Source organism: Callospermophilus lateralis, unplaced genomic scaffold (assembly GCF_048772815.1).
Source record: "Callospermophilus lateralis isolate mCalLat2 unplaced genomic scaffold, mCalLat2.hap1 Scaffold_66, whole genome shotgun sequence".
NCBI classification, from domain to species: Eukaryota; Metazoa; Chordata; class Mammalia; order Rodentia; family Sciuridae; genus Callospermophilus; species Callospermophilus lateralis.
This window is the reverse complement of record NW_027514882.1, coordinates 3,444,845-3,469,479: the sequence shown is the minus strand read 5'-3', so window position 1 is coordinate 3,469,479 and position 24,635 is coordinate 3,444,845. Positions and strand designations below refer to the sequence as shown.

General features: G+C 36.2%; 1 protein-coding gene across 1 annotated transcript in view; it reads right to left on the bottom strand.

The window, feature by feature from the left end:
- LOC143386883 (3',5'-cyclic-AMP phosphodiesterase 4D-like) overlaps positions 1 to 24,635 on the bottom strand; it is a 144,208-nt gene that overhangs the window by 39,552 nt on the left and 80,021 nt on the right. Inside the window, exons 5-7 of the mRNA XM_077108397.1 lie at positions 19,520 to 19,556; positions 11,506 to 11,579; positions 6,161 to 6,210 (exon numbers count right to left, since the gene is read on the bottom strand). Coding sequence (XP_076964512.1) covers positions 6,161 to 6,210; positions 11,506 to 11,579; positions 19,520 to 19,556 — 161 coding nt within the window. The remainder of the gene's footprint in view (positions 1 to 6,160; positions 6,211 to 11,505; positions 11,580 to 19,519; positions 19,557 to 24,635) is intronic.

Here is a 24,635-nt window from a genome sequence, read left to right as displayed (position 1 = left end):
ACTCATTCTTCACATTTTTTAAAGCATTGTCACAATCTTTGCTTTTACTAAAGGAGAAATAAAAAGGACTGCAGGAAGGGAGTGGGAGTTCATGGGGATGGGAGTAGGAAAGACAGTAGAATGAGTTGGACATAACGTTCCTATGTTCCTATATGAATAAATGAACAGTATTCATAACTCCACATCATGTACAAGAATGGGAAGTTAGACTCCATGTTTGCATAATATGTTAAAATACATTCTATTGTCAGTATAACTAAAAAGAATAAAAAATTTAAAAAAGGACTACAGGAGGCAGCCAGTGCCTGTGAGTGACTGAAAAGGAGATGGGCTATGTGGCCTTCTGTTCTTACATACTTACTTAACAGGGTTAGTGTTTTCTCAAGACTTGTACATCCCTCTCACATAGGTCCCATCTTCCTTCTTTATGTGGCTTTTGCTCCAAACTATAATTTCAGATAAAGGTACACATATATATTTTTATTTTGTATATGATGTATTATGTTATATATAGTGTTTGTTACAGACACAAAGACTTACAGGCAGATCTAAATAAGTGTTAGCATCATTACTCTCACCATGACATACTTAGTTTCTTTTCTTTAAGCTCAAAGTATTAAATGATTAGTTCAGATAATAAGAAAATAACTATTCCAGTTGAATGTCTGTGTTATGTTTTTCACCTCTTATTCAATCTTAGAAATTATTTGTGCTTTAGATCAATAACAAACACAGTTACACTTCTTCTCATGTTTTAACTGACTAGTATTTGGATAGTTTTCTTTTTAATACTCTGCTTTACAGATTGACAAAATTCTATTGTAATAAACTCAGTTTTTTAATAGAGCCATGAGTTTTCAGGGTTAAAAAATATGAAGTGGAACAGAGACTTAATGCATATTCTTTTCCTGACTGAAACTACTTTTGTGGTGTTTTATGTTCCTCATGGCATTGTGTGTCGCCCTCTACAGTAGAGGGAAGGCAATTGCACTAATTGTATTGCCTGGGTATAAGAACTTGTATTTCTCCAAAGTCCGAAGTCCAAAGCCTTAGGCTACCCATTTTTCTGCCTCTAGGATAATCAGTGAATATAATTAAAATAACTCTAACAATAAACACATATCCAATGAGAAATTGGGACAATATTTTTTCTAATTTTCAAGTCCATGTACAAAAAAACAAATGATACATCTGTTACTCAGAAATTAAAATTTTTAAATATTTCTTTTACTTTCCTGAAAAACAAAATTCTACAAGTCTGAAGACTATCTTATTATGGTGGGTTATTTTCTTTTATAAGGGTGTAATAAGGGAAAATGGAACTTATATTTATTTTCAGAGCTGCCATCAAGTAGATTTTTGACTCATGAGATTTCAGTCTTCACATCTTCCAAAGAAAGAAATTTAAATAGCTTTTCTCTGAGTTACATTCATGCATGAAAATCCTCAAATTAAAGATGATTAAATAAATAGGATTAAAATATGGAAATTCAGAAACATACTGAAAGTAATACTGAAAGTAATCAGGATCTGAAAGCCACACATCAGCTTTTTGTTATATCACAACTGAAGAATAAAATAGCTCTTGGGCTGGGGTTGTGGCTCAATGGTAGAGTGCTTGCCTAGCATGTGTGAGGCACTGGGTTCAATTCTCAGCACTGCATATAAATAAACAAATAAAATAAAGATCCATTAACAACTAATAAAAACATTTTTAAAAACAGCTCTTCAGTAGTACATCATTTTTTTAAAAAATACTACTTTAGAAGCCCTATATTTAAAGAATTATTAGGTCATTTTAGATCTATGTAATTACCTCTCATAAATAAAAATAAAAACTGGCAGGTATCTGACATGTTTTAACTCTGGTATGAAGTAGAACTTCTCTGTGTTTAATATTTATCAAAGTAACAACAACAAAAACCTGACCCTGGCATGATGGCACACACCTGAAATCCCAGCGATTTGAAAAGATGAGGCAGGTGTATCACTAGTTGGAGTCCAATCTCAGCAATTTAGTGGGGCCCTAAGCAACTTAGGAAGATCTCAAATTTAAAAAAAATAAAAATAAAAATAAAAAGGGCTGGAAATGACATTCAGTGGTGAAGTGCTCCTGGGTTCAATCCCCAGTACCAATAAATAATCAAACTTGAATGGGTAAAATGGTATTATATGTTCTATGGGAGTAATTTTCAGAAAATATTATATGACATAGAAGTTCTTAATTATTTTTTACACTTAAAGAATTGGTTTATGGAAGAGTTATAGTGAATTATTTTTTCCTTCAAAAAACTAGCTCTCAAAAGTAAGTTTTTAGACTCTGAAGAATAATCTTATCATCTCAATAAAAAATGCACTAACATCTATGACAGTGATGAGGGGAAAGGACACAAAATTAGGACAACAGGAGGTGTCATTTGGACAGGTCCAAAGCCAGTATGTCCCTGTGGGCCATTCTGGGGGATCCACACACATTACTCTTATGATTCTGCATCCTTGTCTTTCTCTCACTCTGCCCTTTTCTTTTTAATTTCTGTCCTGTCCCTTTCACTGTCCCTCATGATGGACTGAATGTGTATGGGCACCTCAAATTCACATTGACATCCTAATCCCCAACATGGTAATAGTTGAAGGTGAGGCTTTGGGGAGATAATCAGGTCCTGAGCATGGAATTAGCACCCTTTTAAAGGAATCTACCCGCTTGCCCCCTTTCGACCCTGTGAGGATATAATAGAAAGACAGGTCTGCAACCTGTCCTTCCCCAGAACTCAAACACATTGACAAGTTGATCTCAGCCTCTAACACCATAGAAATAAATCTATGTATTTTATAAATTTATGAGGATAATCTCTGGTACTTTTTATAGAGTCTGAACTGGCACCCCTAGTTCTATGTACAGAGTAGGTCAGAGAAACCAAAACAACAAAACAAATTTTACCAAGATGTATTGAGTGCTGACACTATTGGGCACCATGCTAGTAAAAGTGAACACATTAATTCACGGCACCTACCAACCGTGATCTTACTGCATAAAGTGGGATCACTATTTTATAGATGGAGAAACCAAGGCAGAGAAAGGTATGCAACCTGCTCAGGGCCATACAGCTGTCATGATAGAGAACAATTTGAGTTCTGGACAGGCAGCTCACAATTTTAATCACATCTATGTAGATCTATGAAGGACTCCTGAAGGGGAGCCTTGAGCTTGTTCAATATAGCCCTTTGGGCTAGTGAGGAAATGAATTTAGACAACCCTATTCCTCCAGATTTTCAGCAAAATTTCAAAGATGGCTGCCTTGATATGATAGGTTGCCTTACTGACTTAAACAACAACAACAACAACAACAACAACAAAAAAAACCCTTTTCTCATCTTCTCAGTACTACTACAGAGATATAGTGAGCTTCTAACAGGAGGGAATAAGTCTGGAGGGAAGAAACACATAAGTACTACCTTTTCTTATCTGAAGTCTAGCTTGTGTCAAAGACTCAACCACCATTACTACTATTGTTTAGGTTTTAAGGACTCACTTTTTCAGAATGGGATGACAGACAGGAACGTTTCACTGCCCTTGCCATCATCCCCTCACACTCCAGACCCCTCTTTCCACCTTGGTTTGCAATATTTGGACAAGAAAAAAGACTTCCTTTCACTAGCCAGGCAATTTCCTGTTGGGCTTTGTGAGGAGCCCAGCTACCAAGCAGTTAATGACAGCTAATTGCTCTCCCTTCCTACATGGGATGCTTCTTTAGTCCTCAGGTCAGGAGTTATTGGGTACAAATGAGGCCCCATTAGCCTTAATTGCCCAATTCCAGTGTCTCTTAGTTCCCTCTCCAGGGATTCATTCAATATTATGTAAAAGTTTCTGGGAGCTTCTATGGGGTTTCTCACCTATGTGTAAGAACATGTCTGTGGTCTCTGAGTGCAGCTGGTCATCTGCCAATGTGGCTGGCAGCTGCTCTGACCACTGAGCACCCAAACATCTTGTGTAGGACACAAAGGAGTTCTACTGGTGCCTAAAGCTGTTCTTCTGGGAAGATGCTGCCCCATCTGTGAGGCAAGCTCATATGCAACCTCAAACTAAAACAAAACAAACAAACAAATGCCAAGAGACCAAAATAGCACACATTGTACTCAAACCAAAATGTCCGTCTTGCTTATTGCAAAAGTGGGTGGGGGGAAGGTAGCTCCTGTTCACAGGGGTACCTGTAATTCCTGAAGCAGGGCTGGAGACCAGGTTCAATGTGGCTTTTGTTCCTAAAATAACTTATTCTGGTATTTAGAAATTCTTTACTGTTGATCTCTTGGTCAATGTCAAGAACAAAATTGGTAAACCATATGTATACTATGAAATGAATATATGTATACTATGAAATGACAATGAAAAGTCATTACCAACAAGATTTGTAAAGTGAAACACGGGAAAAAGAACAAAAAATGTAATAGTCATTGAAATACAAGTGCTACTTGGTAGACTTTCAGATAAGAAGATAACATTAACTACTGTTTCAGAATCAACTCTGATGTGGTGACTACAAAGGCAACCAGTTGATTGGACATGATAAAGTTAAATTTCAAGTAATCTGTATTCACTAAAAAATTAATAAGAAGCTCCTTATTAAGGGTTGGGGTTCTAAGAAGACACTTGAATCAAGATGAAGTATTGGTCTAGTTTGGAGAGTATGTTAATTTTCTTTTGGTAATAATTTTAGAAATCATAGGTTTTCTTTTCCAGGCAATTATTTCAATGAATCAATTGGGGTTTTGAGAAATGATTAAATGAGGTTCAATTTGGTTTCAGGTTCAGCAAAATGAGATCATTCATTCTGTTTTTGGTTCAGTTCAGGTCAAGTCTCCTGGTTAAATCAGACCAGTAGGCATGGGGATAATACATTTTTATGCCTTTTCTTTCCCTCATCCTTTCTTCTACTTTTCTTTTCCAAACATTTGTGGACCTGAGAAACTAATGTGACTCCATTTTAAAAATAAATAAATAAATAACAGCAGCTTCTATCTCAAGGCCTGTCCTAAGGAAGGGGGCCTGACCCTTGTCCTTGGAAAAACCCACAGAGCACTCCTAAGCACATACCCACCCTGCTGAGTTGTTTGTCTGTAAATAACAGGAGAGGTCTGTGGTGCCAGGTGTCCCTGACTCAGTTAGGCTAGGTGAAGACCCATGGAAACCCCCCTAGCAACCTCCAATCAGCATAAGACAGGGAAAATACCTGGAATGCCAGATGACCCCCCAGTAGTTTATGGTGGTTGATAACACGTTGGAAAACCTTGTAGTTTAGCACGTGCACCCCTCATCACTTAAACCAATCAGTTCAAAGGAATCCCCCTCTTGTACTAGCCAATCACCCTTACCCAACTTGTTCCCACCAGTGAATGTGCTAATCAATGATTTTCCCGAGATATGGAATGATTTGCTGTGTGATGTTGTGACATATAGAGTATCCCCCCAAAACCTATAAAACCTCACTGAACAAAGGACTGGGATTCACTCCCTGGGACTGCTGCATCGGGATTGGTTGTGAATCCAGGCTCCAGCTTGCAATAAAGACTCTTGTGTGATTGCAATGTATTCTGCTCCTGGAGGTCTACTGGGGTCTCACAAATCTGGCATAACAGACCCTTTTCTCATCACACTGAACTTTTCTGTATTGTGTAATAACATTTTCTCTCCCCTCGCAAGTTGTATTTATACTCAGCAACCCGAGTTCCCATAAGAACTACTGGAATAGTAATATGTTCCTTCCAGCACAAAACACATATTTCTCTTATTTATACTTTTACTTTCATTAAACTAAACTACCATATATGAAGATGAAGCAGATAACCAAGCCTGGAACAAAAATGGCAGGTATTCTGAGGGTAACTCTGTCTCCCACAACACAAATGCCTAGAGCAAAGCTGAACTGAGTTCCAATATAAAGTCAAGTGGTTAAGAATGGGGCACATTAGAACAGGTTTTCCAAGGAACAGCTTAAATGGAAAAATTGTAAGATCAATGATCGTGAGGATAACATAAAGAAGAAAAAATTTATTTCTTTGACATTTTAGAATTGGAGTATAGAATCAGCATTAATGTGATGTTGACTGTTGAAAGATACAGATTCTTCCTGGACACAAGAAGAATAAGTCCGCAGATCTCTCTTACCTGTTATGGTGGCTTTGTTGATGGATGGTTGGTTGCACATTGGTGATCTTCTGACAAAGAGAAAAATACAAAGCAGTAAGTACGTGGTCCTTGTTGATTTGAGTATGTGCTGAGTCGTTTTAGATATAAAATTTTAATTTTAAGGAATATTTTTAAGTTAGGAGATGCAAATGAAGATTTCCTTCAGATTTCCTTCAGTCAATTCTTGGGGACCCTTTTACTAAATCTCAGATCATACGTATCAAATTTTTTAAAAAGTTAAGTCTCATGGTGATAGACATTGGGGAAGATTATGATGTTCATGTCAAAGGAACATGATAAAAGTGGAAATTCTTATTAATTGACTATATTCAATTAAGCTAGGGTTTACATAGGTAACACAGACTTTCTGAATATAGAAAAGTAGTCAAATTATCACTGTTTTCCTTAAAACAGTGCTAAGAATCTTTGATTTTGAAATAAAGCCTCAGAAGTGCACGATTCTTTCTAAAGTATCTTAGAGAAGGTATTTAATTTTTTTCCTATTTTCTTACATTGAGAAACATTTCTGATACATGTGTTAGAGAGGTATATTGACAAGTTGTATAAACATATGCTATAGAGATTTTAGAAATATTGTAAACCTAAGGTATTTAAATAGATTCCATCTAGTATTCTTTCCTATTTTTTAACAGATGTTTTCCAGGTTCCACAAGATGATTATAAACACCTTGAGGTAAAAAAACAAAAACAAAAAGCAAACAAACAAATATATATATATATATATATATATATATATATATATATATATATATATATATATATATGTATGTGTGTAATATATAATGATTAATTCATATTCCCTTCAAAGCCCAGCACTTGTGCGCGCGCACACACACACACACACACACACACACACAACCTCAACTATTTTACAGATATCCCTGAATGTATGTATTTTAAAGTGTTTTTAAAGATGGCAACAAGTTAAAAGCTATCAATTATATATATCAACAAGTTAAAAGTTATCAATATATCTGGTATTAAATCAGTGCTCAATAAATTATGTTGAAAAAAATATCATTTATGGATTGTCCAAAGTTTTTTGGAATATAACTTTATAAAATCATTACTTATAATTGATAGCTTTTAAATTGTTGCCATCTTTTAAAATACTTTAAAAATAGATATATTAAGGGATATCTGTAAAATAGTTGAGGGTGTGTGTGTGTGTGTGTGTGTGTGTGTGTGTTTCTTCTAGTGGCTACACTTAATAAGCACTTAGTGTCTGTCACACACTATACTAAATGAGCACTTTAAATGAATTATCTCACTTAACCCTGACAAAAATCCTCAAGGCTGGTAGAATCATTGTTCCTATTTTACCAGTGAGAAAAACAAATCTTTGGGAAGTTGAAAATCTGTTCCAAGCCAGCAGAGATTTGAATCAAGGTAATGTGACTCTAGGCTGCACTCTACTCTTTGTCTTAGCTTGGGATGCTTTTGTGGAAGCTGAATGGATAACCACACAGATATGCAGTTGGCAGCAGACTCTCTAATGCTGAAGATGATGACTATCCTAGCAGGTCTGGGGGATGCTTACAGAAAGCACTTAGGTGTTGTAAATTCTCTCTTGTTCTACTCAGCGTCTGGTTCTGGGTCATCGTTCTTAAGTTTATTGGTGTCAGCTTGGGATTGAATTTTTGTGTTTGATTGAAAATACACCATGATTCTCTTCTGACTTATTTTAGTTTTTTTAAGTTATGAAAATAAAAGTCTGGGCTGGGATATAGCTCAGTGGTAGAAAACTTGCTTAGCATGTGTAAGTCTCTGGGTTGATCCCCAGCACCATAGAAGTGAGAGAAAGAGAAGAAATTAAAAATATAAATTTGAACTTGATAAATGCTGTATTTAAAAAAGGTCAATGTTTTAAACTGCTGCTTTGAAATAGCTCTGTTTTCTATACTAGCAGTTACCTTCTTGCTGAGAGTTTGTTATTCAAATGAGTTTGGGGATATTCAGGATGATATAGTTATAGAGACTAGAGTTTATTCAAATGACTTAAATATTGATGTCTGAGAATGTTTTTTAGTCCTTGCTCTGTGAAAATTTTGAAAACATTGACTTTTTGTCTGGGAAAATACCTTATCCTTTTTTATAGTTTTGGAAAACCAAATGGTTGACTTGCTACTAATTCTCATTTTATCAATCCTACACTGAAACTTGGGAACTTGACATTTAATAAGTAACAAGCAGAAAGTATTAATCACTGGATTCATGGTAACTTGACAGATTATTTTTAAAAAGAATGAGCCACAATTTATTCTTAGAATAAAAAAAAAAATCTAAATGGCACAAAAGAGCAAGAAGTTCGCAAGAAACCATTAGTGGGCTAACACCAGAGCTCTTGGATGAGTTCTTCCTAGACACCTACCCTAAAGCAAAAAACAAAACAAAACAAAACAACAAAAAACAAACAAACAAAAAAACCCAAGTTCTTAGATGAGTTCTTCCTAGACTCCTTTCCTAAAGCAAATAAAAAGGTAATCTGTGAAAGGCAGCACAGGTCTTCTTCAAATTCTAACTGTGAGCTTGGAAATATTCTAGTGCCACAGGGAGTGCAGGGGAATTGAATCCTGATTCTTTCAGAGTCATCATGCCATGTACCAGTGGCATCCTCTTTGCTAATACCAAGCACAACAGGGTCCAGCTGTGTGGAGATTGAATTCTACTATTCCGACACCCCAGGAAGCTAATTTGGTTTGAATTAATAAAGGAGGTACAAATCTGCATTGACCAAAAAGGAGACCATGCACTGGCTTTCACTTAGAGTCTACCAGATGATATTGTAATTCAATGTCTCCATGGGCATTGCATAGTTAGTCAAAGAAGGTGTAAGTTCAGGTGTTAGCTATGATTTTCTCACTCCCTCCTTTCCATTTTAATATATTCTTTGCCTGTAAATCTGTTGAGAACTTCTGCCTTGTATAGAATGGGCCTGAGGACATTTCTTTGGAGATAGAAGGACCAGTGTGATACCTTCACACCTGTTTGATTAAGTGTTTGTTATATTAAATGCTTGCACTCAGGTGACCACATCCAAAGGAAATTTACAGGGCATTAGTTTCTTGTTTGCCTTTTAGAGACAAGACCTCGATTTCTTACTGAAATTTGAGACTGCAAGTTTTAGTGGCAACCAATAATTTTGTTTTTCCTTCATAGCTAAGAATTTCTAGAAGGTTATGTTTGTACCCATAACCTACTGAATAGCAAAGGCCTCAGGGCTATTGAGGTCAGCCTGATGTTTTACAACTGGCCATGTTGTATAGACAATACAACTGGAGATAAATGGTTTCTTCATGACACACCCTCAGGCTTTAAATGCTGAACGGCCACTTTACAAGTGACAACAAGCATTTGTTTCAGTCAACAAGCATTTGCAGAGATTTAGAAATGAGGTGTCCCCAAAATTTCATGTGTGAGAAAATGCAAATGAGGTTAAATGAGAGCTGTAACCTAATTAGTAACTTAAACCACTGAAATGGATTAACTGGGTGGTAACTGAAGACAGGTAGAATGTGGCTAGTGAAGACTGGTCACTGGGAGTGTGCCTTTGGGGTTTATATTTTGTCTCTGGTAAATGGAGCTCTTTGGCTCTCTCTGCTTCCTGTTGGCCATGTTCTGAGCTGCTTTCTTCCTCCACATCCTTCTATCATGATGTTCTGCCTCATCTAGGGCCCAGAGCTATGCGGTTAGCCATCTGTGGACTGAGACCTCTAAAACTATCAGTGAGCCCCAAATAAATTTCCCCTCTTCCATAGTTTGTGTCGGGTATTTTGGTCACAGCAATGAAAAATCTGACTAAAACAGAGGAATTATTCTGTGTTCTGATAGGCACTGGGAATAGGAATGTGAACCAGCCACACCCCTGCTCTTGGGGAACTGACATTGCTGAGGATCAACCAGGTGATCAGGCAAGTAGGGCACAGGGAGAAATGTGCTTGAATACCAGGATGCAACCAGACAGAGTGGGAAAGACATGCCAGCCAGCTAGGGCTGATCACTGTGTGTCTATATCTGGCAGTGTGAGGGACAGTGCCCCCAAAGCAATTATACTTAAATTGTGATGAGAAGAATGAACCAGTTAGTCAAGTGGAAAAGAAGAAGGAGAAGGTAAATGATCAAGCTGAGAGAAAGACAATCGGACCAGGGTTCTAGGTTCCATCTCAGTTATTTGTGTTGTGGCACTTCCACTATTTTTTTTTATTTTTTTTTAGAAAAGTTTTCTCTATCAGAGGAAGTACTTGCCTAATGGCCATAGCTTCTTGTTAATCAGGGAAATGTGGATTGTAGAGGTAAACTATGTTATTATGGAGTGGAAAAGTTCAGTTTTTTTCATGTTCTTTAAGAAGTAGTTAACTAGTATAAAATAATATAGACTCAGATATACCATAATCCCTAATAAGTTTCTACTCACTGTCCTCTTAATATTGATTTGATATTTTTTGTTTTGTTTTGGAAAATTCTTCCAGGCTGATAATCTTAACACTTTATTATAAATAGTACTTTAAAAAATAACAGATATTAGAATAATAGTTTATCAGTTTTCTCATTTAATTTTGCAAAATTTACTTCCTTCTTTTTGATTTTTTAGATTTATCAGGATCCTCCAATTAAAAAAAATTGTAGTTGTAGATAGACAGAACATCTTTATTTTACTTTTTAAAATTTTTATGTGGTGCTGAGGATCAAACCCAATGCTTCACGCATACTAGGGAAGCGCTCTGTCACTGAGCTACAGCCCCAGCTCCAAAATCCCCCAATTTTAAATCATTTTCCATTTCAAGTTTCCCTCTCTCAAACACTTCTATTGTTATCACATCAATCTCAATTTTATTAATTGCCTCATAAATGCTGCTGCTCAGAGAGTCAATGACAGCAGGAGAATCAAAGATCTTTGTTGAGATCTGGTGTTTTTCCAGTTAATTGTTGTCTTAGAATTAACAGTATGACTTTGAGATATCGTTAAGGCGTGATGAGATTATTTGCCTGTGGCTAATTTATGAAATAACCCAAAACTATAAAGTTACTTTGAGTATAAATAACTGGTTAGAAGACAAATCACGCCAGGTAATTTCTGACAGAAATATTGATTTGTTGTACTGTTTCATTCCTGATGTTAGAATCACCACCACACTGTATTTATAGTGAATTAGCAGGGTATCATCTGATGTCTTGTTAATGTCCATGGTTAGATTGCATGGCAGTGACTCAGAGAAATTTAATATTTTGTCTTGAGTTCAATTCAAATTGAGATGACATTCTTTAAAAGCTCAGAAAAAAAGAGGGAATAAAGAATAACTTACTTGCTAGGCGCTCGGTGTTGAAAATTAGTTAATGCAGCAAAATTGTTTCGTACAGTTCGCAGGCTGGCTAAGACCTACAACAAAAAGAAATTCTTAAAATGTCTTAAACTGGGGTCATCTTAAATGCAATTAAGAATGGTTTGTTAAGAGGAAATCTGATAATGCTTAAAACTTAATTTCATATACCACTAAAGAATCTACTAGCACTTAGCAAAGCTTGTATGCATCCATATGAAATCCACAGAGATCACACTGTCAAAATTTTCCAGAAATCCCTTTTCATTATCTACAAATGTGGTCCCAGCAGCAGCAGTCTCCATAGCATTCCTGTATTCCCAAGTCACTAACACAATATCCCAAGCAAACATGTATGTTGCATCTTATGCATATATGAAATAGTGTAGTATAAAATACTAATGAAGCTTACTATAAGGATAAAAATAAAAATTATTCCAAATTTCTCTTTAAGAATTTACCAAGAGGGCTGGGGTTGTGGCTCAGTGGTAGAGTGCTTGCCTAGAATGTATGAGGCACTGGTTTCGATCCTCAACACTACATAAAAGTAAATAAATTAAATAAAGGCATTCATCTACAACTTGAAGAAGAAGAAGAAGAAGAAGAAGAAGAAGAAGAAGAAGAAGAAGAAGAAGAAGAAGAAGAAGTAGTAGTAGTAGTAGGAGGAGGAGAAGGAGGAGAAGGAGAAGAAGAAGAAGAGAAAAAAAGAAAAAAGAATTCACGAAGAGTTCCATAATTTGCAGTCAGTAAGCTAAGTAAATCTTAGATCGCTTTTCAGCTTTGCCATGTGTCTGTACCAGCTAGTGCACAGATGGTCTTTTCCTTGGTTAAGACTGTGAATGACAAGAAGTCCCCAAGAAGGTATTTCTTACACAAAATGCAACTGCTCTGTCTCTCTCTCTGTCTCTCTCTCTGTCTCTCTCTCTCTCTCTCTCTCTCTCTCTATATATATATATATATATATATATATATATATATATATATATAAACATACACACACACACACACACACTTCCTGGAACACAGAAAATACTCAATAAAATGGCATCGTATGAATGAATACCTAGATGAAATATATCTACACATATGACAAGGCAGGAAAACGATGCCACCACCTCTGATAGCCCCCTTTCTTAATTCCAGTCGGGACTAGAAGGTGGCCAAGGAATGGAAGTGAGCCTAGGAGAGAAAAGTTGCATGAATCTACTGCCCCTGGCTTTTTCCTAGAATGGGCTCATTTCCTCATGGTGGATCCTAAATTAGGTGTAATTATAGGTGTTCTGGATGTGAACCAGAATGCTAAATTTATCTAAAATATGTCTTGGTAATTACTAGGGTATTGCACAACAAACCAGGCTGCCTGAATCTGTTAAGTATTAAATGTGTGAACCTGAAGAAGTTATGCAAGCCTCTCCATACCTCAGTTTCCTTAAATACAAACTGTAACAGGATTGGAGTGTGAATTAGAAGAAATGACAGGTTAGGTGTCAAGAAAAAGCACTCAGTGTGGGTGATTTCATTGGGGAAGCATTTCACTTGATTAATGATTTGGCACACACACAGGGAATTTATTTAGTGACTATGAGTGGTACTAAAGGGCCCCCCCAAATTCTAATTGCTCTATGGGCTCCAGAATTGTTCCAGAGTTTTTTTTTTTTCCATCTGGCATGGATCTAAAGTCAGTTTATATTTTTTTCCAATACAAAAATGTTTCAGACTTCAAAAACCAAAAAATTGACATTAATTTGTGTTGGTCAATGGAAGTTTGTGCATTGGGACAGTGACCTACAGGATTTCCCCTGAAGGAATCTGTGGTGCTTCCTAAGGAGCCAACCATGATTAACTCAGTCACTGGAAAATCCTGGATCATTACCGCACAAAAACAACCCACAGCTCTGAAAGGTCACACTGCCTATGATAGAATATTCAAATAGCTAACTGCTGACATCAGACTACGATGTCTTTCAACAGGCATGGAATCTTGACTGATGCAGAAATAAATTGGATAAATGATCCACTGTCATTAAATCATGCAGACTTAATTTATATTTTAAGAAGTGAATACTGAACACATTTGAAAAGCATTTTAAATAAGATTATTGCACCAGCTAATTGATCCCTTTTCTAGGCAAAAATTTTAACTTCAGAATTCTGAGGATTTTATCATAATATGCTGTTGTAAATTCACTGCATTTGACCGCTGGTAAATAGAAATGATATTGTAGGTAAATCATATTCCATGCTCATTTGAGAGGAAATTAATTCATGAAAGGAAACATTAGTTCATAAAAGAAATATTTTCTGTAGAGAAATTTTGCCTGTGTTATAATAATAAAGATATTAAACTGGATTATTTTGTTTTGGATTTTAAGTTTTATGTATTTATTTTGAATAAATCTTACATTTGCTTGCTGTAGACTTTAAGTAGAAACATAACTATCCAGCAAAAAGTTTCATCTCAATAATTAAGCCAAAATCAAACTTATTGTCATATATGCGATAGATGAACATGGAAAGGGATACTTCAGTGGCATTAAAATATTCATATCATTCTATTTCTTAAACTGTTTATTATTATGATGATGATTATTTATGCTTTATATAATCACTAGATATATTCTTTCATATGTATGAACTATCTCAAAACAAACAAAAAATAAAAATGGAAGAAAAAGTTCCCCCATCCCAGTCCCTCCTTAAGGCATCCATTTGCAGTCCCTGAGACTGACTTTGAGGTTGTGTCTTACAGTTTGCTTTTACAAACAAACACTGCTGTAGTAAATAGCCCTGAGGATACATCATTCCCTGTGTGTGCAAGTCCTAAGTCATTGTGGCTTTCTCTCTCTCTCTCTCTCTCTCTCTCTCTCTCTCTCTCTCTCTCTCTTTCTCTGTGTGTGTGGGGGGGGGGTAGGACAAGCAGTATTTTATAAATTTTTAGATTAATTGTTAATTATTATCCTTAGCCAAAGTATAAATAAAAGTTTATATTTGCCAAAGTATAAATAAGAGTTTTAGATCTTTTAAGGGGTGCTTCCTAGGGAATCCTTATCCTAAATATCACTGGGTTTGTCTTTGCAGAACATAAAGAGGTAGGTAACTGTTGCTGGGGAGAAGAAATGGAAATAGTTTTACTGGAGCCCCTGAGTTAAGGTTCCGTTATTTTTTGCTTTTGTTCCAGGGCTGTTCTCACTCCCCATAAATTCAGCTCTCTAAGAGATGTAGTCAGAGCTTTATTGCCCCTATAATTTTCTTCCCTTCTTAATGTTGTTAACCAAAGAAATCCCTGAGGTTTCTTCCACGTGGCTCAGTGGCAGAAAATTAAGGTCACTGCTTTCTCTTCTTCTCCTACAAGTAAAATGTAACAAAACAAGATCAAAAATACCTCCGGAATGATGAGAAATATACACACCTTAGGAAAGAAATACTGATAGTACTACAGAAAAATTGTAGACAGAGATGATCTGAGTACTGGCTTGTGGGGTGGGATGTTATTTATACAGAGTTCTCAAACTTTTTTATGTGCTCTTAAACATCTGTTGATCAGTTGGATTTACCAAAATTGACAGAAAAATGTGGACTTCATGAATCAGTAATGCACAGCCTCAAGGAGAGTTCTGAGGATTGTTTTTCAATTCATGTACACCTTATGCCACTAGGTGGCGGTAAAACACAGACTGAGATTCTTGTGGGGTGGGTGTATCCTGCGTGAAATGAAAGTATTCCTGATCCAGGTTTTAACTTCAGAAGAAATGCTGGAGTCAACCTAGAATTATGTACAAGATAAAAAGTTTATTTTGATAGAAGAGAAAATATCTTTCCACTTATGTTTTTGTTGAACCATATGAAATTGTTTTGGTTATGTCAAAAAGTTATTGACAATTTCCTATGAATGACTGTAAGAGTTCAGATACCTAGAAAGATGCTAGATGCCATTTATATTAATGAACTCCAAAGAAATGCTGAGGGAATAAAAGCACCTGAAATGAGACCCCTCTTTTCTTCCATTGCTTCACAGAGAGGGCCTGGTGGGCCCAGCAAACTTGGGGACTATGATGAGATCATAAAAATCTCTGTGGGGTGAAATATTTCAAAAAATATTGGTAATGTCCTACTACTATAATTAACGTTCTACAGTATTAATAACTACTATATTGTTTCCTGAAAGTATTCTGGGTGCTGTATTTTTGTCAGAGAAGGCAAAATAATGTGGGTATTCCTGCCTAGTCTTCCTGGGTTGGGCATGTCTCTCTAGACTGACTGATGTGAGGCACTCCCCAGGGAGTCAGGATAATGTTTGGGTGGGGGTTTCCTGTCTTTTGCTTCATTAAAGATTCCACTTCTTTCAATATTACAGACTTTCAGATGAGAATTCCAGGAGACTTAGAGTCTTAGGTTGTCATAATTGCAAACAGTGGAACTCGAGGCCAGAGACTGCTGACTCCAGTATTCAGCAGTGTTGTGCCTCCTTGGTGCTCTTGGGCCCCCGGGAACTCTGGCCAAGTTGTTATTCTTGTGGGAGGAAAAGGGCAGTAGGGTCGCTCTCAACACTCAAGTCTCCATGCCGAAAGAAATTCTCATACCAAAACAGAATTTCAGTTTTGAGATTGATGTATACAAACTAATTAAAGTTGGAACTTTTTTGGGGCTCAAAGAGATTCTGAAATTATATGGAAAAGTCTAAGCCACCAGAGGCAGAAGATAGTTCAGGCTGACCCCTAGCAATAACTTTAACAGTGTTCTTCACATTAGAATAAAACATAGAGGGATTTGTAAGATCCTTCTTGAAAATTAGGCCTAACCAAGATGTTCTAGGTTCAGCTCCATCCAACAAAATGGGATATATCTTTTGGTGACTTCCTAAATTCTCTTGTAATTTAGTATTTAATTCTTCTCAAAACCCAAAAGGCCATAATTTAGAAATAATAGGGCAGGATCCTTTCATGTTTCGGGGCTGCACTCAGGCCTAAAGAAATGGGTTTTCAAGAAGACAAAGATGAGTTGGAGGAAGGTCCTTCACCATTTTGGACAATCGTTGCCTGTTTTTAAGATCATAAGGAAAGTCGTAACACCCAGAAAAAACAAACCTAAATGGATAGTAAGTAAGAAAAAAAAATGTGAGCAGTAGTTGTTTGGGGATGGTGAATAGTGGAAAATTTTCTTCCTTTTGCTTATATAAATTTTTCTAAAGCTTGTATGCAGAAACATTTTGAGAGCAATGTGGCTCTCCCTGCAAATTTTATTTTATTTTTAATAGTCTTTAGTTATAGATGGACACAATACCTTTATTTTTTTATCTTTATGTGGTTCTTAGGATCAAACCCAGTGCCTTACCCATGCTAGGCGAGTGCTCCACCATGGAGCCACAACCTCAGGCCTCCCTGCAAATTTTCACCAAAATTTAGTGTAAAATTATGAATCCAAAACATAGTAGGAAGAGGGTATGATTCTTTGGCCTACTTGATAAGACATTTTCCTGTGCAAGTTGGCTAAAATCAGTTATGGTATAGCAGAACAAATAATGTTGGCATAACTTCAAGCAATATAAATATATTCCATTTTTGTAATTATAATATTTAACATTAAGTGGTAAGTACTCTGCCCTGTATTACACACTCTTTTTCTGAGGAGAGGACAATTAAGTCAACAAAATATGCCAGCTGCACCCAACTGGGCTTTTAGTCTTACCTGCTTCTGCAATGATACCCCATCAGTGCTAAAACTGCTCAGTATTTAAAAGCCTTTTCTTTCTTATATTTTAGTACAGCTTCCCAGATCTAATACCCCAGGAAAAATCCATTTATGAAAACTGTGGTGAAGCCACTAAAAAAGAATTCACAGCCCCTGGGGCAACAACCACCTTCAGCAAGGTGAATGAGTCCCTCAGTTGATGATAAGTAAAATCTCCTTAAGTATATTTCAGATTATTTTTAGGCATCAGATAATCTGAATATTGCAAAGAATTAGTTTATATTCAAAGTTCCAGTTTCAATGGTATTAATAATTGTAAAATAACATTTATGGCTAAATGATGTTTTGTATAAAAATATGTATAAACGTTCCAATATAGAGAAATTTGAGTAGTTGTTTTGGAGATTATAGGTACACTATAGATGTCTAATCATGTAAAAGACTAGACTTCTTTAGAATTGAACTAAAGGCAGGAGCCAATTTAAATTTATTAATCTGTTAGAGTTTAGTAAATATTACTTGAAGTAAGAAGCCAGAATATTACATACAGATTTTTTTCCATTTTTTACAACATCCTTAGATTTATTTTTCTTACAATAATATCTAGAGATTTTAGTTTTAGCTAGCTCCCTGAGTAAACTCATGATGGGATGATTGGTTCTACATTTAGTGATGGTTGTTTATATTGTTTTACCTGATTTTGCCTGTCCATCTAGCTCTCAGCTCTTAGTTATAAAATTATAAATTCTCAATAGGAGTTAATTACAAACTGTTTCATTAAAAGTTTGCTATCACAAATATGATTAAAATGTAAGAGTGTAAATTTTTTTGACACAGAAATACAAGCACTATAAAGAATTCGTGATCTCCAGCAGAAGGACTTGAGCATATGGAATGGATGGTGATCATCATCTGTTCTTAATTGCCTGCATTATTATTTTTTAGTTGTCAATGGACCTTTATTGTATTTATTTATGTGTGGTGCTGAGAATTGAACCAGTGCCTCACATATGCCGGGCAAGTACTCTACCACTGAGATATGACCCCAGCCCACCTGCATTAATTTTTAAAATCACCATTAGACATTTTATTTGTGAATTAATTACAATTGTGGTCTAAATTATTTTATAAATTTTTAAAAACTTAAAACTGCAAAATCACATTGTTCCAACATTATTATTATTCATTTAAAAAAATTATACCTAAGATGACATTTAGGAAGAAAAGAGCAATTTCATCTCTATACAATTAAACCAGTTTTAATTAAAATTTAATAAACATTAAAATTTTTAGGATTCTTGTGAATATTTTGCATGACCAGTATTATTTTAATCTTTTAACATCTTATGAGGTGGGTACTCCTGCAATTATAATTTAAAAGAGGAGGAAGTAAGACTTGGAAAAGTTCAGTGACTTCCTCAAAGACATTCAGAAAAGTTAAATGAGTTGCTCAAGGTGCTACTTCTATTTCTGACCTACCTCTAGTTACAATTTGTATAACTTCTCAGCACTGCTTGTATTTCAACATTTAAACATTTCTTCTCAGTCAGTATTGATTTTAAATCTGCTTCATGACCCAGTTTAAATAAGTTTCAAATAATTCTGTCCCTAGTTATCTACATCAGGGGCTGTCAACTTCTCTTACACACAGTAAAAATACTGTGGCCTTTGAAAAAATACAAATTCTTGGATCTCCAGATTATTTGAAATCCACAGGCATGCAGCCTGGGCATCCGGATGAGTTATCTAGGGGAGTCTAGCTTGCATCTAGGATTGAGAATCACTCCAGAACACTTCAAATCATCTCATCACCTTCTTGCACCTATGTCATGTGATTAAAGTATTTTCATGATTTGTATGCTGTAAACAAACACAGATCACTGTGCTAACTCTTTGTGCCAATGACACATGTATAAAGGAGTAAATAAGGTATCAGGTTGAACTGTATGATTGAATTTCAACCAATGATCATGTACCTCATTTTATTAAATGTAATTTAATCCACAATAAAGCCTTCTGCTTCTAATGCCTGTATCAGTTAAGAAATATGGGCCTATTTATGTTCTCTATCTCTAGGGTAATTTGTTATTTGAAGCAAAGACAATCTTTGGGTCTACCACAATTTAAAGAAAACAGATCTCTAGGGCCAAAGTCACATTTTCTAGCGTTGCCTATGAGTTACTTGGATGAACCACACAATTTGCATTTATAATTTCATTTACTTTAAAACTAAATCGAGCAACAGAACAAATCCTCCCAAACCAATTTCCAGATCTGTAAGAAGTCGGCCTGCTTACCAAAGTATGCTTACCTGAGCAAAAGGAGTCACAATCAAGTCATCTCCATGTCTGAAAAATAAACCAAATCCCATGTTAGAAGTCATCAACAACTCTACGACTAGTTTTAATCAATATTCCATGCTAAGTTCCAATGTTAAGTTTCATAAATCCCCATAGAGAATTACAATAATTCCATCCTTATTCTTCAGCACATGTTCTTCTCAGGCACTGGGTTGAAAATGCATCCTCTTGGATTTTGAACCATTATCCAGCTACCTAGGTGAAAAGAGTGACTCCATCATCCATCAATGTCACTGTTGCCTTTGGGGGCTAACAGGGTACACTATGGTAGAAACAATTCCAGTGCTGGGGCCTGGACTTTACTCTTGCCTCTTAGTATAATTATTAGTCAGGGATGCTGTGGAAGGAAGCAGCAGCCTCAGTAGCTTTTGTGAGAGGACCCTGGCCCAAGTATTTGAAGATGATTAGCGTTGCGTGTTCTGCATCATCCTCTGGAAGTGTTGGACAAGCCAGGAACTATAGATGACATGGAACTGCATCATATACTAATAAAAACCCCGTGAAACTTTTCAACTGACTCATGTCTCAGCCACCATAGTTACAGGGGAATGTTACCCCATGTGTGCTGTTGCTACAGCAACCTCAGCCACACCAGGCCTGTGATATAGGAGCAAGGTGTCAGCATGACGTGACTTGGAGGGATAGAGAAAGTCAAGAAAAGTTGTGCAATGTTCTACTTAGAAGAAAGTGAGAAACTTAGGCCTGCAATTCTTTCTTGGTATTTCCTAGCATAAATAGTTCAACAGCAGCATGTCCCTATCTTCATGGGCTGCTTCTTGATCTAGAGAGCCAAAGCTTTTGAATCAAGTGTAAGCAGTTATTCTGCAGAGAAAGCTTCCTGAACATTACTTTCACTGAAAATAGTGCAACTGACCTGTCTATTTGCTCATTCAAAATCTGAAAATAACCAGAGTGACTTAAAACAATGCTTACGAAACATGGTACAGCATAAAGAGCACGGGGAGAATGTTCGCCATGATCACCAATGACAAAGAGACTAATTGCTGTGGTCACCATCAAATTATACAGAGCTCTTGAAAGTAAAAATGTGGAAAAATAGAAGAAAAAGACGGAAAAGCACTTCAAAAGAGGCATGTGTCAGTTTTCTTTCCATTGGTTCCAGAACCACATTTTCAAGGGACATCTGTTATTCTTTTATTCATAGAATCCTACGTGCTATGAAGTTTGGAATCAAGTTTTACCATAATTTTATAGAGGAAGCAATGGAGGTTCAAAGAGATCAGAAGGTCTAGAAGCAAATAAATGGTAGCTCCAGGATGTCAGTCCACAAAGGTCTTCTGAGGCCAAACCCAGAAAGGCTCTTTCCTAGAAGAATGGCCCAGAGTGAAGTGGGCCGGTGTACTGAAGCGGTAAGAAAGCCAGTGTCCCAGAGGCAGCTAGCAAGAGGAGACAAAGCCAAAGAGGCAGAGGAATCATCTGAGTGAGGAAGAATATGACACATTCGAGGAGCTACAATGCATAGCTGAGCGATTCTAGTAAATGCATGGCAGGGTAGGAAATGCAAGAAGAGTGGCAGGGGGTGAGCCAGGCTGCAGATCACTGAGCCCTTGTACATGTAAGAAAAGCCTGGGATTTTACTTTCTGATGGGAGTGAGAGTTGGGAATTCTGACCCCGCCATGTTCTCGGTATATATACGGTGCAAGTTATTAAACTTCTCTTTCTTTTGGTCGCTTCATCTGTAAAATGGAGATGATAGTCCATGCATAATGTTATTTGAGGATTAAGTGACCGATGTTCAGGTATTCAGAATGTGTTTAGCTTAAAATTCGATAAATTTAGTAGTCTATAATTAGTAATAGTAAATATTATTTATATTCCAATGGCTTTTGCTTTCTTATGCAGTTAGGAAATTTAAAAGACTCAGAAAACTGATACTTAGTTAAGAACTTTAAAGCCATTATGCCAGATTTATAAGGGACTGAGAGTTTTGAAGGGGCAAAACTGAAAGCAGAGTAGGCAGTGTCAAGAGAGGACCTGAGTCAAATCAATGGTTACTGAGAGAGGAAAAGTAACAACATTATGGGCTTTGTAAAAGAACTTGAAGGAAAATTTGAAACATACAAAACTAAGGGGAATGCTGTGATGTACAATGTCACTAACAATCACACAATAATGCAGGGTAAGTGGTATATTCCCATATTACAGTTGAGAAAAACTGAGGCTCAACCTGGTTAAAAAACTAAACACAAAAGTCACACAGGTAAGAATACACAGCCACATTTGCTCTGTCCCTGCCCCTTATGATTTCACTAGCTCACTCCTATAGGACAGATTAAAAATAAGGACCTACAAAAGGTAAGAAAAATAGTCAGAACAGTTATCTAGTAAAACAAAAAAGTGAAAACTACAAGGCAAAACTCAAAACGATGTTCAGGGTTGGACAACTGCATTTCTTCATTGGTTTATCATTCTGACCTTGCTCTCTGAGGGTTGATGACAGGCACAATTTAGGGTTGCAATTCCGCCTATGTACTCACTTTGAAATAGTAACTTAACTCTTACAGAGCAACTGAGAAATACGTGAAGATGCTCCAAATTTTTCCGAAAGCATGAGTATGAGATCCAGAGCTAAGCATTTAACCATTTGACATATACAAATACACACACACACACACACACACACACACACACACACACACACACAAATATCCATTCAAAGCCAATTGTTTTTATAAGTAGTGAACAAGATAATAAATTTAGTGTGTATTAGTTTTTCTTTGTTAGAAGTTCAAAAGGCAAAGACTATTTCAACAGATTTACATACATTCAAGATACTTCAGTGGTTTCTATAAGAAAAAGTGTTATTTAAAAAGCATGATTCTGGGCTGGGATTTTGGCTTAGCAGTAGAGCACTCGCCTTGCACATGCGAGGCCCTGAGTTCACTCCTCAACACCACATAAAAATAAATAAATAAAATAAAGGTATAAAAAAATAAAAAGCATGATACCATGACAGGAAATATATTACACAATGAGAAAATTACATGTGAAGTGTCTCCTTGATTTGGCAATTGAACAGCTTTCAATTTGCTTCCACACATGGCCATACTGAAGGCAGTTCAGATACCCAGAACAAAAATAATATGAAATCCAGACATTGTCCCAAGCTACAGTCTTTTCTTTCATTTTATTCTTTATAATTTCCTGACCATAAAGTTAATTTTCTAAGAGTTAAGTCATATGGATCAAGGCACATCATCATTCTTAAATTAATCCATGGTAATAAGTCCTTTAGTTTGGAAGTGCATCACAGTGGATTTGAACTAGTCAAAAGGATTGCATGTTTGTTAAAACACTTAATTCTTTCTTTTATTCAATTTCATTCTGAAACTTTGTAAAAGGTACATTTAGAATATACAATATTTAACATAATTTATCCAACTTCCTTTCTTTTCCTGTCAAAGTATAAAGAAAGACAGTTGTAATTTTAGTGGAGATATGTCATTTTTAAAAATTGCCCAGAAATTCTTTCTGCCAAATATTTCAAGTTTGTCTCATTTCAGTAATAATAAATGAGATTCCCAGCATTTCAGTGGCAGACATCTTCTATAAAGGATATTTTATCCATTTCTTTTCAAAAGTATGTAAGGCTTAATTTGTCTTTGGATATATACCTAATATATAATTTAAAAATTTTTCTGTCTTCAACTCAACATGAAAATAACCTTTTCCAGACTATTTTCAAATATGATGATGTAGGTAATATATGTTTTTGTTTGTGGATAGAAGAAAATAAATATAATATAAAATGTATCATTTAATTGTACTGAACTTTGCATATATAATTAAAAGAGATTTGGGACTTAAGATTAACAGAAGATTAATTTTGTTACATATGATTGGCTTAAAGTACATGTGAGTTTATGGTTTTTTTTGTTTGTTTGTTTGTTTTTTTTTTTTGAGACAGCTATGTTATCCAGGCTGGTCTCAAACTCCTGGGCTCAAGCAACCCTCCTGAACAGCTGTGACTACAGTGTGCACCACCAGACACAAAACAAAACAAAATGAACAAAAAGCCCTTGAAAGAAAGTGATTCTGCAATTGGCACTTGAACGACTTTCTCAACGAGGAAGTTTTTTAAAATACTGAAAAGAGTTAGGAGGGTGTATAATATCATGCAATCAATTGGGGTTTTCTGAGATGGGAAAAGACAGAGCCTCTAACAAATTAAGAAGTTTAACTCATAGTTAGTAGTGCCTGGAGACTTGAAATTGTAACTACTGGTGTCATAAAATTGAGGGAGAATTATTCAATATCACCTTTTCTTTAAGTAAAAAAAAATCAACAAACTTAAATCATCTGAGATCTATTTTTAAGGGAAGCTAATTTTAGCTTTCAGATAAAGTTCTTTTCAGAACTGCATGGGACACAGGTGGGACGAGATTGAGGGCTGATAGTACTCAGGAGAAAGGTACTTTTTGACATTTTATATATATACATATATATGTACACACACACACACACACACACACACACACACACGTGTGCGCGCATGTGGAGACCAAGAAGATTGGGACTCAGGTAATAGTCACAGTGAAGGTCAAGTGCAGAGACTTCTAGAACAGATATGATAAGTCACTGGAGGTCACTGTGGAGGCAGTGTCACAATGGCCTTGAGTGCTGTGATATGGAAGGAGGTGCCACATGCTCCGTCACTGAGCTGGTTGCCATGGGTAGGCTTGCCTACACCTGCCCCACCTCTGCTCTCAAAGAGAGGCCTTGCTAGGTCCTGACTCAGGGCTACCAGAGGCAGAGGCTCAAGTGTTGACTCTTGTTTTCAAAACAGGAATGACAAGAGTTAAAAACTCCCATTCTTTATGTCTTTGCCATCCTTTCCCTATTTCTTGTTCTTTCCATAACAAGAAGTTAGAAACACAGACAAGAAGCTGAAACAGAGAGAGAGAAAGAGAAAAGCCAGGTGGGAGGTGACTGCCTGTAATTCCAGTGACTTGGGAAGCTGAGGCAGGAGGATTGCAAGTTTGAGGCCAGCCTCAACAAATTAGAAAGGTCCTAAGCAATATAGTATAAACCTTGTCTCAGAAAAA